The sequence below is a fragment of the Somniosus microcephalus genome, chromosome 11 (assembly GCF_052327205.1).
Source record: "Somniosus microcephalus isolate GS21.2 chromosome 11, FLI_Smic_1.0, whole genome shotgun sequence".
In the NCBI taxonomy this organism is placed as follows: domain Eukaryota; kingdom Metazoa; phylum Chordata; class Chondrichthyes; order Squaliformes; family Somniosidae; genus Somniosus; species Somniosus microcephalus.
The window spans coordinates 238937308-238954375 of NC_140997.1; the positions used below are offsets into that span (position 1 = coordinate 238937308).

General features: G+C 45.5%; 1 protein-coding gene across 5 annotated transcripts in view; it reads left to right on the forward strand.

Moving 5' to 3' along the window:
• The window catches only part of stimate (STIM activating enhance), a 91704-nt gene extending 75405 nt beyond the window's left edge, over positions 1 to 16299 (forward strand). For 2 of the 5 annotated variants that reach the window (XM_086002197.1, XM_086002202.1), the window contains exon 8: positions 16079 to 16299. In XM_086002197.1, the coding sequence (XP_085858323.1) occupies positions 16079 to 16237 (159 nt within the window). In that variant the 3' untranslated portion in view covers positions 16238 to 16299. Of the gene's footprint in view, positions 1 to 11447; positions 11733 to 14010; positions 15616 to 16078 lie in introns of those variants that run through there. The other 3 variants (XM_086002200.1, XM_086002201.1, XM_086002199.1) reach the window with 3 other exon arrangements.
• The last annotated feature ends 769 nt before the right edge of the window (positions 16300 to 17068 follow it).

Consider the following 17068-nt stretch of genomic DNA (forward strand, 5'->3'; position numbering starts at 1 on the left):
TGGGATTACGGAGACATGGCTCCAGGGTGACCAAGACTGGGAATTCAACATCCAGGGCTATTCAATATTCAGGAAGGACAGGAAAAAAGGAAAAAGAGGTGGGGTAGCATTGCAGGCTAAAGAGATTAACACAATAGTAAGGAAGGATATTTGCTCTGATGTGGAATCTGCAGAGTTGAGCAATACCAAGGGGCAGAAAACGTTAGTGGGAGTTGTATACAGACCCCCAAACAGTAATGTTGAGGTTGGGATGGCATTAAACGGGAAATTAGAGACGCGTGCAATAAGGGCACAGCAGTCATCATGGGTGACTTTAATCTACATATAGATTGGGCTAACCAAATTAGTAACAACACTGTGGAGGAGGAATTCCGAGAGTGTATACGGGATGGTTTCCTGGACCAATATGTCAAGGAACCAACTGGAGATCAGGCCATCTTAGACTGGGTATTATGTAATGAGAGAGGATTAATTAGCAATCTTGTTGTGCGAGGCCTCTTAGGGAGGAGTGATCATAATATGATAGAATTCTTCATTAAAATGGAGAGTGAAGTAGTTGACTCAGACTAGGGTCCTTAATTTAAATAAAGGAAACTACGATGGTATGAGGCACGAGTTGGCTCGGATGGATTGGGGAACGTTACTTAAAGGGTTGACAGTGGATAGGCAATGGCAAACATTTAAAGATCGCATGGATGAACTACAGAATTTGTTCATCCCTGTTTGGCATAAAAATAAAACAAAAAAGGTGACTCAAACGTGGCTAACAAGAGAAATTAGGGATAGCATAAGATCCAAGGAGAGGACATATAATTTGGCCAGAAAAGGCAGCAAACCTGAGGATTGGGAGCAGTTTAGGATTCAGCAAAGGAGGACAAAGGGATTAATTAAGAGGGGGGAAATAGAGTATGAGAGTAAGCTTGCAGGGAACATCAAAACTGACTGTAAAAGCTTCTATAGATATTTGAAGAGAAAAAGATTGGTGAAGTCAAGCGTAGGACCCTTGCAGTCAGAATCAGGGGAATTTATAATGGGGAACAAAGAAATGGCTGACCAATTAAATACATACTTTGGTTCTGTCTTCACAAAGGAGGACACAAATAACCTCCCAGAGATGTCGGGGAACATAAGGTCTAATGAGAGGGAGGAACTGAATGAAATCAGTATTTGTAGAGAAGTGGCGTTAGGGAAATTGATGGGACTGAAGGCCGATAAATCCCCAGGGCCTGATAATCTACATCATAGGGTACTTAAGGAAGTGGCCCTAGAAATAGTAGATGCATTGCTGGTCATCTTCCAGATTCGATAGAATTTTGGAACAGTTCACATGGATTGGAGGATAGCTAATGTAACCCCACTATTTAAAAAAGGAGGTAGAGAGAAAATGGGGAATTATAGACCGGTAAGTCTGACATCGGTAGTGGGGAAAATGCTAGAGTCCATTATAAAAGATGTAATAGCAGAGCACTTGGAAAATAGTGACAGGATTGGACAAAGTCAGCATGGATTTACAAAAGGTAAATCATAGAAACATAGAAGATAGGAGCAGGAGTAGGCCATTCGGCCCCTCAAGCCTGCTCCGCCATTCAATGAGATCATGGCTGATCATCCAAATTCAGTACCCTGTCCCTGCCTTCTCCCCATATCCCTTGATCCCTTTGGCCTTAAGAAATATATCCAATTCCTTCTTGAATATATTTAATGAATTGGCCTTTACGGCGTTCTGTGGTAGAGAATTCCACAGGTTCACCACTCTCTGGGTGAAGAAATTCCTCCTCACCTCTGTCAAATCCTGCTTGACTAATCTACTGGAATTTTTTGAGGATGTAACTGGTAGAATAGATAAGGGAGAACCAGTGGATGTGGTGTATTTGGACTTTCAGAAGGCTTTCAATAAGGTCCCGCATAAGAGATTAGCGTGCAAAGTTAAAGCGCATGGGATTGGTGGTAAGGTACTGTCTTGGATAGAGAACTGGTTGGCAGACAGGAAGCAAAGAGTTGGAATCAACAGGTCTTTTTCTGAGTGGCAGGCAGTGACTAGTGGGGTACCGCAGGGATCGGTGCTAGGACCCCAGCTATTCACAATATATATAAATGATCTAGACGAGGGAACTAGATGTAATAGCTCCAAGTTTGCAGATGACACAAAGCTGGGTGGGTGTGTGCGCTGTGAGGAGGATGCAGAGAAACTCCAGTATAATTTGGACAGGTTGGGTGATTGGACAGATGCATGGCAAATGCAGTATAATGTGGATAAATGCGAGGTTATCCACTTCGGTGGCAAAAACAGGAAGTCAGATTATTATCTGAACGCCAATAGATTGGGAAAAGGGGAAGTGCAACGAGACCTGGGTGTCCTTGTGCACCAGTCGCTGAAGGTAAGCATGCAGGTGCAGCAGGTTAAGAAGGCAAATGGTATGTTCGCCTTCATAGCTAGAGAATTCGAGTACAGGAGCAAGGATGTCTTGCTGCAGTTGTACAAGGCCTTGGTGAGACCACTCCTTGAGTATTGTGTGCAGTTTTGGTCACCATATCTGAGGAAGGATGTTCTTGCCATGGAGAGAGCGCAGCGAAGATTCGCCAGACTGATACCTGGGATGGCAGGAATGACGTATGTGGAGAGATTGAGTCGATTAGGCTTATATTCACTAGAGTTTAGAAGAATGAGAGGGGATCTCATTGAAACTTATAAAATTCTAACAGGAGTAGACAGACTAGATGCAGGAAGGATGTTCCCGATGGCGGGGGAGTCCAGAACCAGGGGTCACAGTCTAAGGATAAGGGGTAAGCCATTTAGGACTGAGATGAGGAATTTCTTCACCCAGAGAGTGGTGAACCTGTGGAATTCTCTACCACAGAAGGCAGTTGAGGCTAATTCATGAAATATATTCAAGAAGGAGTTTTATATATTTCTTACGGCTAAAGGGATCAAGGGATATGGGGAGAAAGCAGGGACAGGGTACTGAATTTAGATGATCAGCCATGATCTCATTGAATGGCGGAACAGGCTCGAGGGACCGAATGGCCTACTCCTGCTCCTATCTTCTATGTTTCTATGTAACTTCTTTGAGCGTGACCTTTTCTTCTGTGAGCAAATGTTTGAACAACAACAACTTTTACGACAGCAACAGCAACCACTTAAAAGCATACAGTAATGCCATATTGCCACCCCACTGTCTCAAATCATGAGACAATCAGACAAGGTTCTATATAAGTTTAACATAATTCTATTCCTCTAGAAATGAACCCCAGTGCTTTATTTGCACTTTTATGGCTTTTTTAACCTGCGTTGCTACTTTAATGATTTGTGAATTATTACCCCTAGATCCCTTTGCACCTCTACCCCATTTAGACTCTTTATTTTCCAAAGAGTAAGTCGCTGCCTTATTCCTCCTACCAAAATGCACCACCTCACACTTATCTATATTGAAATTAGTTTGTCATTTACATGCCCATTCTGCAAGTTTGTTTATGGTAGAATTAATTAAAAGCATTTAGTTCGTCATGTACAAACTCTATTTAATAAAAAAATGTACTTGTCAGAAATGAATGGGATATAAAAGAACTGCATAATAATGCATTAACACTTCAGAAACGTCACTCAGTTGCACGTTTATGCATCAACAATCCAAAAGCCCAAGGTGAGCTGAAAGAGGCATATATCTTTGTGCAATTTGTATTATTTTTAAAGTTTTCAACGTATTAGCCCATCCTGCATGTCACTATAGCCATTCGCTGCACAAGCAGCAGGAGCAGCGGCTTTCCTGTGGCGCTGACGGGCTGTACGTCCACATAAATAATTAGAATATTAATCACAATGCAACCAGACAACCAACAAATATAAAGTGCTGTAGTTCTTCAGTTTTCAACACTGTGAACTAAACAAAAACGGGTATCCGTATTTTCAACTTATCACTTCCATTAATAAACGTTGTCTTCTTGAACCAACGCACCCCCCATGTAACATGTCAGAAATGCAGCACTTATTCACAAGTGCAGAAAAACACATACACAATTTGCGTCACCAAATTAAAAACAAAAAGCAGGAAAAGCTATGATTTAACAGAAATAAACATTTATCTTTCTTCCTGGACAGGAGAACCAATTAGACTGACTTGGAAATGTTAACTACAGTAATATGTTGACGTCAAGATCTTAATTTACACAAATTTCACTTCTAATGTTTTTCTTTCAAACATTCTCCACAATATTAATGCCTGCTCTTATCACAAAAAGTGTTGAATTATTTTAGGTACTTCCCAATTAAAAAGTGGGAAACAAACTTCATTGTAATCTCAATTTTTAATCTCCTTTTTCAGAATATTTATACCAAATCGAGATTAAGAACATAAGAAATAGGAGCAGGAGTACGCCAATCGGCCCCTCGAGCCTGCTCCGCCATTCAATAAGATCATGGCTGATCTGATCCTAACCGCCAATCCACTATCACAGAACCATCTCCTGAATCTAACAGAATTAGACACAAGAAGTAGGAGCAGGATCAGGCTACACGGCCCCTGGGCCCGCTCCGCTACCCACAGGGCCATGACCGATCCGAACCTAGACTCATGTCCAAATTCCTGCCCGCTCCCCGTAATCCTTAATTCCCTTTACTTCTAGGAAACTGTCTATTTCTGTTTTAAATTTATGTAATGATGTAGCTTCTACAGCTTTTTGGGGCAGCATATTCCATGGACCTACCACCCTCTGAGTGAAGTAGTTCCTCCTCATCTCAGTTTTGAAAGAGCAGCCCCTTATTCTAAGACTATGCCCCCTAGTTCTAGTTTCACCCATCATCGGGAACATCCTCCCCGCATCCACCCGATCCAACCCCTTCACAATCTTATATGTTTCAATAAGATCGCCTCTCATTCTTCTGAACTCCAATGAGTAGAGTCCCAATCTACTCAACCTCTCCTCATATGTCCATCCCCTCATCCCCGGGATTAACCGAGTGAACCTTCTTTGTACTGACTCGAGAGCAAGTATGTCCTTCCTTAAGTATGGACACCAAAACTGTACGCAGTATTCCAGGTGCGGTCTCACCAATACCTTGTACAACTGAAGCAATACCTCCCTATTTTTATATTCTATCCCCCTAGCAATGAAAGCCAACATTCCATTGGCCTTCTTAATCACTTGCTGCACCTGCATACTAACCTTTTTGAGTTTCGTGCACCAGGACCCCCAGATCCCTTTGTACTTCAGTACTTTCCAGTTTCTTGCCATTTAAGATAATAACTTGCTCTACGATTTTTCCTGCCAAAGTGCATAACCTCACACTTTCCAGTATTGTATTCCATCTGCCAAATCTCTGCCCACTTACTTAGCCTGTCGATGTCCCCTTGCAGGTTTTTTATGTCCTCCTCACTCACTACTTTCCCTCCCATCTTAGTATCATCTGCAAACTTTGATATGTTACACTCGGTCCCCTCCTCCAAATCGTTAATATAGATTGTAAAGAGTTGGGGACCCAGCACTGACCCCTGCGGAACACCACTAGTTACTGATTGCCAGTCTGAGAATGAACCATTTATCCCAACTCTCTGCCTTCTGTTAGATAGCCAATCCTCTATCCATGCCAGAATATTACCCCCAATCCCGTGATTTTTTTATCTTAAGCAATAATCTTTTGTGTGGCACCTTGTCAAATGCCTTTTGGAAGTCTAAATACACTACGTCCACTGGTTCCCCTTTATCCACCCTATATGTTACATCCTCAAAGAACTCCAGCAAATCTGTCAAACATGACTTCCCCTTCATAAAACCATGCTGACTTTGTCCAATTAAATTATGATTATCCAAATGTCCTGTTACTGTCTCCTTAATAATGGACTCCAAAATTTTACCTACCACAGATGTTAGGCTAACCGGTCTATAGTTTCCAGCCTTCTGTCTACTGCCCTTTTTAAATAAGGGTGTTACATTAGCAGTTTTCCAGTCTGCCGGGACCTTTGCCGAGTCCAGGGAGTTTTGGAAAATTATTACCAATGCATCCACAATCCCTACCGCCACTTCCCTCAAGACCCTAGGATGTAAGCCATCAGGTCCAGGTGATTTATCCGCCTTGAGTCCCATTATTTTACCGAGTACCACTTCCTTAGTGATTTTGATCGTGTTTAGCTCCTCCCCCCCCCCCCTTTAGCCCCGTTTGTCCAGTGTTGGGATATTCTTAGTGTCTTCTACTGTAAAGACTGATACAAAATATTCATTGTGTTTTTGCCATCTCCATATTTCCCACCATTAATTTCCCGGTCTCATCCTCTAAGGGACCAACATTTACTTTAGCCACCCTTTTTTCTTTTTATATAACTATAAAAACTCTTACTATCTGTTTTTATATTTTTTGCTAATTTACTTTCATAATCTATCTTCCCTTTCTTAATCAATCTTTTTGTTATTTTTTGCTGTCTTTAAAGTTTTCCCAATCCTCTATCCTCCCACTAGATTTGGCTACCTTGTATGCCCTTGTTTTTAGTCGAATACTATCTTTAATTTGATTGTACATTATCAGTTTAATCGAAGTATTTTCTGTGTCTTTCTCAATAAACAAATAGTAGTTTCTTCTAAAGTAGCTGTCTGCAATTTTTATATATCATTACATAACTCGTCTCTATTAGCACTCCACTAAATGTTTCCAAGAGGAAATCTATGTTTACATTATTTCTGGGACTTGTTCAGACTGTAGAATGGCAGACAAAATAAAATAGTTTGTGTTTTCCCCCTTTTTTGGTTCTCTTCCTAAACATCTCAATACTTTTTATTGACTTTTCTTAAAATATGTAACTCCTACAAATCCTCCCCTGCCCCCTCCTGAACAGCATGGTTGCATGTCTGTAAAGCAACTCACTTCAGTCGTTCAAAATCAGATATTGAGAAATTTCAATTTTAAAATGTTTTAAGAATTTCAGACACTATTTAAAAGCATTTGGACTTCAAGACCTGGTCCAGAACCAGGGGTCACAGTCTAAGGATAAGGGGTAAGCCATTTAGGACTGAAATGAGGAGGAATTTCTTCGCCCAGAGAGTGGTGAACCTGTGGAATTCTCTGCCACAGAGGGCGGTGGAGGCCAGTTCATTAAATATATTCAAAAAAGAGTTGGATATATTTCTTAAGGCTAAAGGGATCAAGGGATATGGGGAGAAAGCAGGGACAGGGTACTGAATTTGGATGATCAGCCATGATCTCATTGAATGGCGGATCAGGCTCGAAGGGCCGAATGGCCTACTCCTGCTCCTATCTTCTATGTTTCTATGAAACTTGTTTAGATGAGGGGAAAATTGATTTTTGTTTCTGTTTCTTCCAAAATCATATTCAAAACTTTTGGGGGGGGGATAAAAAGTGTTTCTAACACACATTTTTTGAGAAGTACATTAAAAATCTTTAAATTCTTTCAAGTCTTGTTGCAACTTTGGTGTTGCTCCAAGTTTCTCTTTCCTTCTTGAACGCTGTCATTAAGCATACAACCAAAAAATAATAAAATAAACTCCAGTTCCAAACGGAGCTCAAGGTAAGAAAGTGGTTAAACTTCCTAAGAAGGCAGTGACGTTATCTATCCCCAGCCTTGGCGATGAGTTGGGATCAGTTTTGGAGAAGTTGTTTCCTCTTTTTCTGCTGCTGTTCCCTCTGTTTCTCAGACTCTGGGGTACAAACGGGGAACAAACTTTTTCCCCCCTCTCATAACTGATAACCCTGATAAACTCCTTCAAACCGGGGGCAACACCTGGCAAAATTTAAGTGGAGCTTACCGCGGGGCATTCAACATCACTTTCCAGTATTTTTTTCTGCCTTTAAAGAATTTTCTGAATTTAAAAAAAAAATTATCATTTTTGTTTCACCGAGGGCCTAAAACTTGTTTGCTTTAGCCTCCATCCAGCAGCCATTGTACATGTGCTGCGCCTCCACCTGTGTTGTTTCAAAGTGCGACCGCCGCACCGTCCCCGTGAACGGACTACATGCATCTGGACCCTCATCCCCCCCCTCTCTCCCTCGCACTCTCTGTCCCTCTCCCTCGCACTCTCTGTCTCTCTCCCTCGCTCGCTCTCTGGCCCCCTCCGCGCTCTCTCTGGCCCTCTCCCTCCGCGCTCTCTCTGGCCCTCTCCCTCCGCGCGCTCTCTGGCCCTCTCCCTCCGCGCGCTCTCTGGCCCTCTCCCTCCGCGCGCTCTCTGGCCCTCTCCCTCCGCGCGCTCTCTGGCCCTCTCCCTCCGCGCGCTCTCTGGCCCTCTCCCTCCGCGCGCTCTCTGGCCCTCTCCCTCCGCGCGCTCTCTGGCCCTCTCCCTCCGCGCGCTCTCTGGCCCTCTCCCTCCGCGCGCTCTCTGGCCCTCTCCCTCCGCGCGCTCTCTGGCCCTCTCCCTCCGCGCGCTCTCTGGCCCTCTCCCTCCGCGCGCTCTCTGGCCCTCTCCCTCCGCGCGCTCTCTGGCCCTCTCCCTCCGCGCGCTCTCTGGCCCTCTCCCTCCGCGCGCTCTCTGGCCCTCTCCCTCCGCGCGCTCTCTGGCCCTCTCCCTCCGCGCGCTCTCTGGCCCTCTCCCTCCGCGCGCTCTCTGGCCCTCTCCCTCCGCGCGCTCTCTGGCCCTCTCCCTCCGCGCGCTCTCTGGCCCTCTCCCTCCGCGCGCTCTCTGGCCCTCTCCCTCCGCGCGCTCTCTGGCCCTCTCCCTCCGCGCGCTCTCTGGCCCTCTCCCTCCGCGCGCTCTCTGGCCCTCTCCCTCCGCGCGCTCTCTGGCCCTCTCCCTCCGCGCGCTCTCTGGCCCTCTCCCCCCGCGCGCTCTCTGGCCCTCTCCCCCCGCGCGCTCTCTGGCCCTCTCCCCCCGCGCGCTCTCTGGCCCTCTCCCCCCGCGCGCTCTCTGGCCCTCTCCCCCCGCGCGCTCTCTGGCCCTCTCCCCCCGCGCGCTCTCTGGCCCTCTCCCCCCGCGCGCTCGCCCTGGCCCCCGCCCCCCGCGCGCTCGCCCTGGCCCCCGCCCCCCGCGCGCTCGCCCTGGCCCCCGCCCCCCGCGCGCTCGCCCTGGCCCCCGCCCCCCGCGCGCTCGCCCTGGCCCCCGCCCCCCGCGCGCTCGCCCTGGCCCCCGCCCCCCGCGCGCTCGCCCTGGCCCCCGCCCTCCGCGCGCTCGCCCTGGCCCCCGCCCGCTCGCCCTGGCCCTCTCCGTCCCTCCCCCTCACCCCGCGCGCTCTGGCCCTCTCCCTCCCTCCCCCTCCCCCCGCTCGCTCTGGCCCTCGCCCTCTCCCTCCCCCACGCTCTCTGGCCCTCTCCCTCCCCCACTCCCCTTTCGATCCTCGCTCTCTTTCTCCCCCCCCCCCCCCCCCCCCAAATCGGCCATCAACAGATGCCCTGACCTCCACACGTGGCCCAACTGGATACGGCGCATGCGTGGCTCCGGTATACCGGGAGTTGGCACAGAAGTCTGAGAGGCAAATAATCAGAGCACGGGGGATTGTCCCGCTGAAAGGTCACAGTTCGGGGGTGAAAAACAAACCCCTCCTGGCATTACCCATCAACCATCGGAGCACAAGCTTTAAGAGCTACAGTTGGGATCGGCTCTGAGGTCGCAAGACTCACAAAGGACTCTGTCTGGATTCCTGGGGCCATTGCGTATTGGGCCCCTCCCCCACTCCAGCTGCTGCCTGCACGGCTTTTCAATTCAACTGCATGGGAGCTCAGAGATCAGTGCATGGCCGCGCAGCCGCACATCTTGGAGGGAACAGTGGTGGGGGAGCATCTCTGGAATAGTGATCATAGTATCAAGGTTTAGATTAGTTAGGGAGAAGGACAAGGAGCAATCTAGAATAAAAATACTTAACTGGAAGAGGGCTAATTTCAGCTAATTGAGGAGGGATCTGGCCTGGGTAAAGTGTAGTCAAAGACTAGCAGGCAGAAATGTAATGGAGCCTTTAAAGAGGAGATGGTCGGGTACAGTCAGGTACATTTCCACAAGGGAGGGCAACCAAAGCCAGAGCTCCCTGGATGATGGAGTTAGCGAGTAGGATGAAGCAGAAAAAGGGGGTGTATGACAGATGTCAACTTGATAATACAAGGGAGAATCAGGCTGAATATAAAAAGCACAGATGTAAGATTTGGATCACAGGTCGCACACAGATTACCCAAAGGGTCTTGGGTCGATTTATTCAGGAGCAGCAGTTCAAACATGGTTAAATCAGGATAGATATCCAAACCGTAACAGATGAGAACGGTTTACCGGCCCCGGGACGGACGGACGGGGGTTGAGGCACAACGGTGGTCTTGGATCCCTGCAGCCTGCGGCTGTGGTCTCTTCCTCTTTGGTCGTCTCCCGAGGCTGGCGGAGGTGTTGGGCAGAAGCCAGCATGAGATCCACCTCAGAGGAAGCCCTTCCCCTCTCTGCCTATTTTTCCCCTTTCAGCTGCCCGTTTATATACCTTATTTCGGGGGGCCGGTGGATACCTCGCATCAATCATTTGTTTTCCATTCAATTGTCCAATTACAGGGGAATGGGTACCTACAGCAAACTCCGCCTGTCCCCATGAGATCATCCCTCTGCTTATCTCTTGTTTGGACCTCTGGTTACCTTCTCTTGGCCAGTCTGTTCATCTCAAGGCTCCTTGCTCAATCCTCTTACCAGGTCTGTTTTTGCGTTATGCCCTTGTAAACGACCTCAGCTCTTTGTGCAACTCCTTATCTGACATGATTGGTTTCTCCTGTGTCATCAGCTTATCCTGGCTGCTGAGCTCAGCAAACACGTTTCTCTTATAAAACAATTATTTCTTTTACAATTCACAATTTCTTCCAATTCACAATTTCTTACACAGAAGAGGTGAAAAAGGAAATAAGAGGGGAAAAGAGAGTGCGAGAATAGATTGGCAGATAACATAAAAGGGAGCTCAAAGGTCTTCTATAGGTATGTTAACAGTAAAAGGATTGTCAGAGGAGGGATGAAGCCAATTAGGGATCAAAATTTGGTGGCGGCAGAAGGCATAGAATCATAGAAATTTACAGCACAGAAGGAGGCCATTCGGCCCATCGTGTCTGCACCGGTCGAAAAGGAGCTGTCCACCCTAATCCTACTTTCCAGCTCTTGGCCTGTAGCCTCGTAGGTTACGGCACTTCAAGTGCACATCCAAGTACTTTGTAAATGCTCCAAAGAGAACAGCCCCAGTCTATCCAAGCTTTCCTCATAGCTAACATTCTGTTTTGTAGCCAGCTTGCTATCCATTCTGCTACTTGTCCCCTGATTGCAGTCATGAGTCGAACTTGTCTTAAGCCCTTCACCGTGCTGCATTGCACATGATTTCTTTCTATTCTTAGTCTTAAAGCTATTTCAAATAATCTTTCTCAAACTCTGTAAACTACAAGTAGAACATGTATTTGTGACTAAGGAAGCTAAAAGAGATTGGATTGCATTTATGATTTCTAGTAATGTGTGCTGTCTGCAGATTTTGCTTGTAATTTCCAGTTCTCACTGTTAAATGCGGTTTACAGATTCTCATTTCAGCAGATGATGAGATGGACGAATCTGAAGGTGACGAGGACCTTAGGAGACTGACGAACTTAAAGCCCGTTAAAAAGAAGCTGCGATTCGGGGGCCTCCCTGTATGACACAGTGTGACGGTGCAGCGCTCTGTCCCTCGAAGTTAGCAGGGAGAGTCACGCTGTCACAGGGTGACCTCGTTTCCTGCTGTAAACTGCAATGTGAAAATGGGCTACATAATGTGTGTGGAGCAGTACAAGGACCTGAAAGATAAAAAGGATGAGACTGAGGTGATTGTGAGTTTATGATCTCGGCTCTCCTCTTTGCACTGATACCAAACATTCCCTGATCAAAGTCGTCCATTGATTGCAGTACAGGCCCGTTGGTTGCTGCAGAACATTTTTCTTTAAGCACCCATTAGGTTTTTGATTCCTTGTTTAAGTTATTAAGTCTGTTCATATGTTTTATATATTGCCCAAGAACTGTGAATCCTCAACTCTCAAAGACCATAGTTAACAGATGTATTTATTGCACAATGTGGTTACAAGTTGGCGATCGGGTGAGCATGCAAGAACTCCGCAATTACCAAATGGAAAACGCTGCAATGGGAAAATCTACAATACAGGAAACTCTTTTTTTATCCGGGACCGGCGTGGTGCCGGTTTATCAAAAAGTCCGGATTACAGAGAGGTACAGTAAAAGGTACGAGAGCTCCGTACACAGCAACAAATCCAGGCTTCCCTGTTGCTTAGCAACAGGTGCAGGAACCGGCCACAAGATCCAAATGTTCCTGTTGCTTAGCAACAGGTGCAGGAACCCGGCCACAAGATCCAGGAACAGCCACTAATATGAATTAAAACTTACCTGAACCACCTACTGAATTTTGCCGGGTAACACAGATTTCCGGTTATTTAGGTGCCGGTAAATCGAGAGTTTCCTGTAGTAAAAGGTCAGGTGACTCGTGTGAACTAATTCGATCCCTTCTGACCCTGTCTCTCTCCATCCCCTCTGACCCTGTCTCTCTCCATCCCCTCTGACCCTGTCTCTCTCCATCCCCTCTGACCCTGTCTCTCTCCATCCCCTCTGACCCTGTCTCTCTCCATCCCCTCTGACCCTGCCGTGATAGCAGTCGAGAAGTGTTGCTCCATTTATGATGTGTTGTATTTACCGGGATTGGTAGGACCCGAGTGCCAGCTGGGTTTCACTAACTGATTAAAGATGGCAGTTCCCTGTAGGTTGAATAACATGCCGTTTTGCTGCACAGTTTCTCGATGGAATGTGATGGTCAAAGTTCCAATTCAGCAACAAGACATTCAATTTCTAATACAGATCCCCTTGTACCCAGGCTTTGCTTTGCAAAGTTCACTAACAGCGTAAAGGTGTATGTTACCTGTCTGTCCGACAGCACTCGACCGCCCAAAGTTATTTCATAACGGTGTCCCTGGTTCTAACCCATGCCTGCTTTGGCAGAACAAATATAAATTGGAGACAGTAACGTTTATTGAAGCTTCATGTTTAACATTACGTTTCTGACTGTAAGGGACCCATTTGAAAAGACTTTAGCAGCAGCAGTCCTCTTACTATTTGGCATGGGCTGGTGTGGCAAATACAAGTATTGCACGAGTGCAGTAGGACTTCTCAGATTGGCCTTGTGGCGCATTGTTCGAGCAGAGCGAGCTTTACTCTGTATCTAACCCGTGCTGTACCTGCCCTGGGAGTGTTTGATGGGACAGTATAAAGGGAGCTTTACTCTGTATCTAACCCGTGCTGTACCTGCGCTGGGAGTGCTTGATGCTGTTACTGGGTGCCTGAATTGTTCCATTTCCAGTACTGACATACTCACCTTAAACACAAATTTAATTTATTTATAAATTTATATGATCATCTTGCCATTTCTATAAGATGGTTATTGGGACAAATGAGTAATTTTGATATTAGAGTAGTTTAAAATTAAATTCTGTCCAAATTAATAACTGTAGTTGATTGTTGCGAATGTTATTGAGTTCTAAAACTGCACCATCAGTTCGTGGATAGCAGTGTGAATGCCGCTGCAGTTAATCTATTAACGCGCTGACTATCTCTAACTGCATTACAGGTTATACTGTAAGGAGAATTCTAGGATATCCCAAACAATTTAGAGCCTTGAAATATTTAACCTTCAAAAGCTAAACCATTTTTTTTACACCAACGAAAAATTAATCCTTAACACAAACTTTAATGGGTTTCAGTGTGGAGATGAATTTTGGAATGAATTGCAAAAGTAGATCTGGTTTTCTTGGAGTAAAACAAACTGAAATTAAAGTGTGTGTCTCAGAGGCAGGGAACTGCTGGCATGAAAGGTCAATGCTGTTAAAATATGATATTTGAGTTTATTTCACAGGAATTTCAACTTCCGTTCTGGTCCTAGTGTTGCACTAGACTCGAATAAAGACTGTCCTGTGCTGGTGCAATGCCACTTGGCTGGAGCACATTTAGCGGAGTGTGAGGTTACGGCGATGTTGGGATTGCTGCTTTGTTTTGTCATTTTCAGTTGATCGGTTTTCCAATCTTAATCCATAATTTTTTTCTTTTTAGTCTGTAAAATTGGCTGCAGGAGGTGACACGCTGCGATTATCCCCGTCGCGAACTATGTATTGGAGGCTACGGGCCAGTCAGTTTTAATAGTGAAAGCTAGAGAACTCAAACTGATGCTGGCATTTATTTCACAGTTCTTAATATTTAAAAAAACTTGTGAATAAGCAGCACATTTAATCTAATGCGTTTAACAGGAATAAAGTTTAACGTTACAGCTGTGGCTCGTGTTCACCCTGACATTTCACAGTGGATAATAGGACATTTGAAACATTAATTTTTTGGATACCTATTCACGGTCCAAACATGTAAAAATGTTTATATAAAATAGGTAGCTTATTGACCTACATTTATAGTGAGGTTAATGTGGCCGAGTTTAACTGAGTTTAGAGTTTGCAGTAAATATCTCATTTGAATGTAAGTCACTGCTTCGGATAAAGTGCCTCTTTTACAAATCCAGTCTTGTGTTCTGAGAAACTAATGTTCAGATCAGAACTCTTTTTAAAGTGAATTTGAGGTATATAACATTTTAATCAGCCAAAAATGCAAAATAGGAAAAGTTCTATATATGAGTCCTTCACTACAAGTGTGTGTTTTGATTCTTTAAAGCTGCACAACTCTCAAACTACCAGGTCTAAAAATGGTGACCGAATGTTTTCCCCTCTCTCCTCTATCTGAATCAAGTTCTAAAAACAAAAGTTAGTGTTGTTAGTGTCACTGTCCCAGCCACGGGGATAGAGTTGGTGGTGTTAGTGTCACTGTCCCAGCCACGGGGATAGAGTTGGTGGTGTTAGTGTCACTGTCCCAGCCATGGGGATAGAGTTGGTGGTGTTAGTGTCACTGTCCCAGCCACGGGGATAGAGTTGGTGTTGATAGTGTCACTGTCCCAGCCATGGGGATAGAGTTGGTGGTGTTAGTGTCACTGTCCCAGCCATGGGGATAGAGTTGGTGGTGTTAGTGTCACTGTCCCAGCCACGGGGATAGAGTTGGTGTTGTTAGTGTCATGTCCTGGATCACCTTTCTGAAATTGTTTTTTCTTTAATCCCATATTATCCAAATTCTGCTCCTGAGCTCTGGGACCTCCGTCCTGTTTGTTCTGATGTGACTGACACAATTCTCCTGTTTGTATTCTGTGGGCCTGGTGGTTTGGGAAGAATCATAGAACTTTACGGCACAGAAGGAGGCCATTCGACCCATCATGTCTGTGCCGGCTGAAAAAGAGCTATCCAGCCGAATCCCACTTTCCAGCTCTTGGTCCGTAGCCTTTTAGGTTACGGCACTTCAAGTGCATATCCAACAGATTTGTAAGTTGATTGGTGGATACATCCTAAATCAGTTCACCCAGATGTGTTAGTGTCAGCACTCAGCAATGAAATGGTACCTTGATTTAAACTGTGGTGGGGGGGGGGGGGTCTGCTCTACATTTAGAAAGAAGCAGCTTTCAGTTAGTCACCCAGAGATTTGAGTGTGTGAATCTGAGGGAAAGGCTGAAGCAGATTGGGTCGCAGTGATTGGGAATATATTCACATGCTGTTGCTCTGAGTCACTCCCAGTGCGGTGGAACTTCCCTCACTGGTGTAATTGGACAGCCTGGGAGATTGAGTGCTTGGTTCAGCTTTGAGACTTGCCCTGACTGTCGCTTATCCCAATTATTCCTGGGTGTGTTCATGCCTCAATTATTGTTTCATTTTCATGAATTAGATTTTGTGCAGAAATGTGATGTGAAAACACTTTGAGCCCTTTCACAGGCGAATAGTACTTCATGTTGGCTACTGATTGAAGTGGAGAGTTCCGCCTAAGAGCCGATGGTGAAAGGATGCTGCTTTTAGTTTCTGATCTCATGTCAGTGGGTGAAAGAAGTCAACAAAGGAATATCACAAATATAGTTTCTGATTAAAATATGCCTCAAATTTGAGCTGCATTTTGTAACAGCGTGATGTTGTAAGAAAAAAATGATAGTCTAACTACTAACTGTTCAAACTGCCACAGAGGCTAGAAATGACAGTGTGTCTAAGTTCGGGTAACAGTCCGATATATTGAAATGGGTCTTTACTTCTGTCATTCCTTTTAGTGTAGTTCAAACGTTAGAGTAACTCCTGCATCAACCAAATCAGCGAAAGACTCCTGCGGATTCACCAAAACGCTGCTCTGGGAACGGGCCGCACTGGGGCCGGGCCGGGTGGCACTGGGACCGGGTCGGTCTTATCATGTTGCAATGTACAGGAGATAAGTATATAATGTATATACTTTGTATATCGCTTTATATTAAAGTATTGGAAACTTGAAAACTAACCAGATATTCCTGACGCCTATTTTTGACAATCTGAACTGTAGGGAGAGTTTAAACCCGTTGCAGCGCACAGTGCCTGTAAATTGCCCAGACTGGGATCCATCAGATCGATGCTCGCCTCTCAAACATTACATAGGATATACAGCACAGAAATAGGCCATTTGGCCCAACCAATCCATGCTGGCTTTTATGCTCCACTCGAGCCTCTTCCCGTCTTTCCTCATCTAACTATCAGCATAACCCTCTATTCCATTCTCCCTCATATGCCTATCTAACCGCCCCTTAAATGTATCTATACTCTATTCGCTTCAACCACGCCCTGTGGTAGCGAGTTCCCCATTCTCACCACTCTCTGGTAAAGTTGTTTCTTCTGAATTCCCTATTTGATTTCTTGGTGACCATCTTATATTGATGGTCTCTAGTTTTGCTGTTCCCCACAAGTGGAAACACTCTATCTACTCTATCAAAACCTTTTGTGATTTTAAAGGCCTCTATTACTTCACCCCTCAGCTGCCTTTTTTCAAGAGAAGAGACCCAACCTGTTCACCCTTTCCTGATAGGTATAACCTCATATTTCTGATGTGGAGATGCCGGTGTTGGACTGGGGTGGACAAATGTAAGAAGTCACACAACACCAGGTTATAGTCCAACAGCTTTATTTGAAATCTCAAGCTTTCGGAGCGCTGCTCCTTCGTCAGGTGAAGTGGAGAGATGCATATAGACACAGCATATATAGTCAGAGAATACTGCCAGATGATTACAGGTAATCTT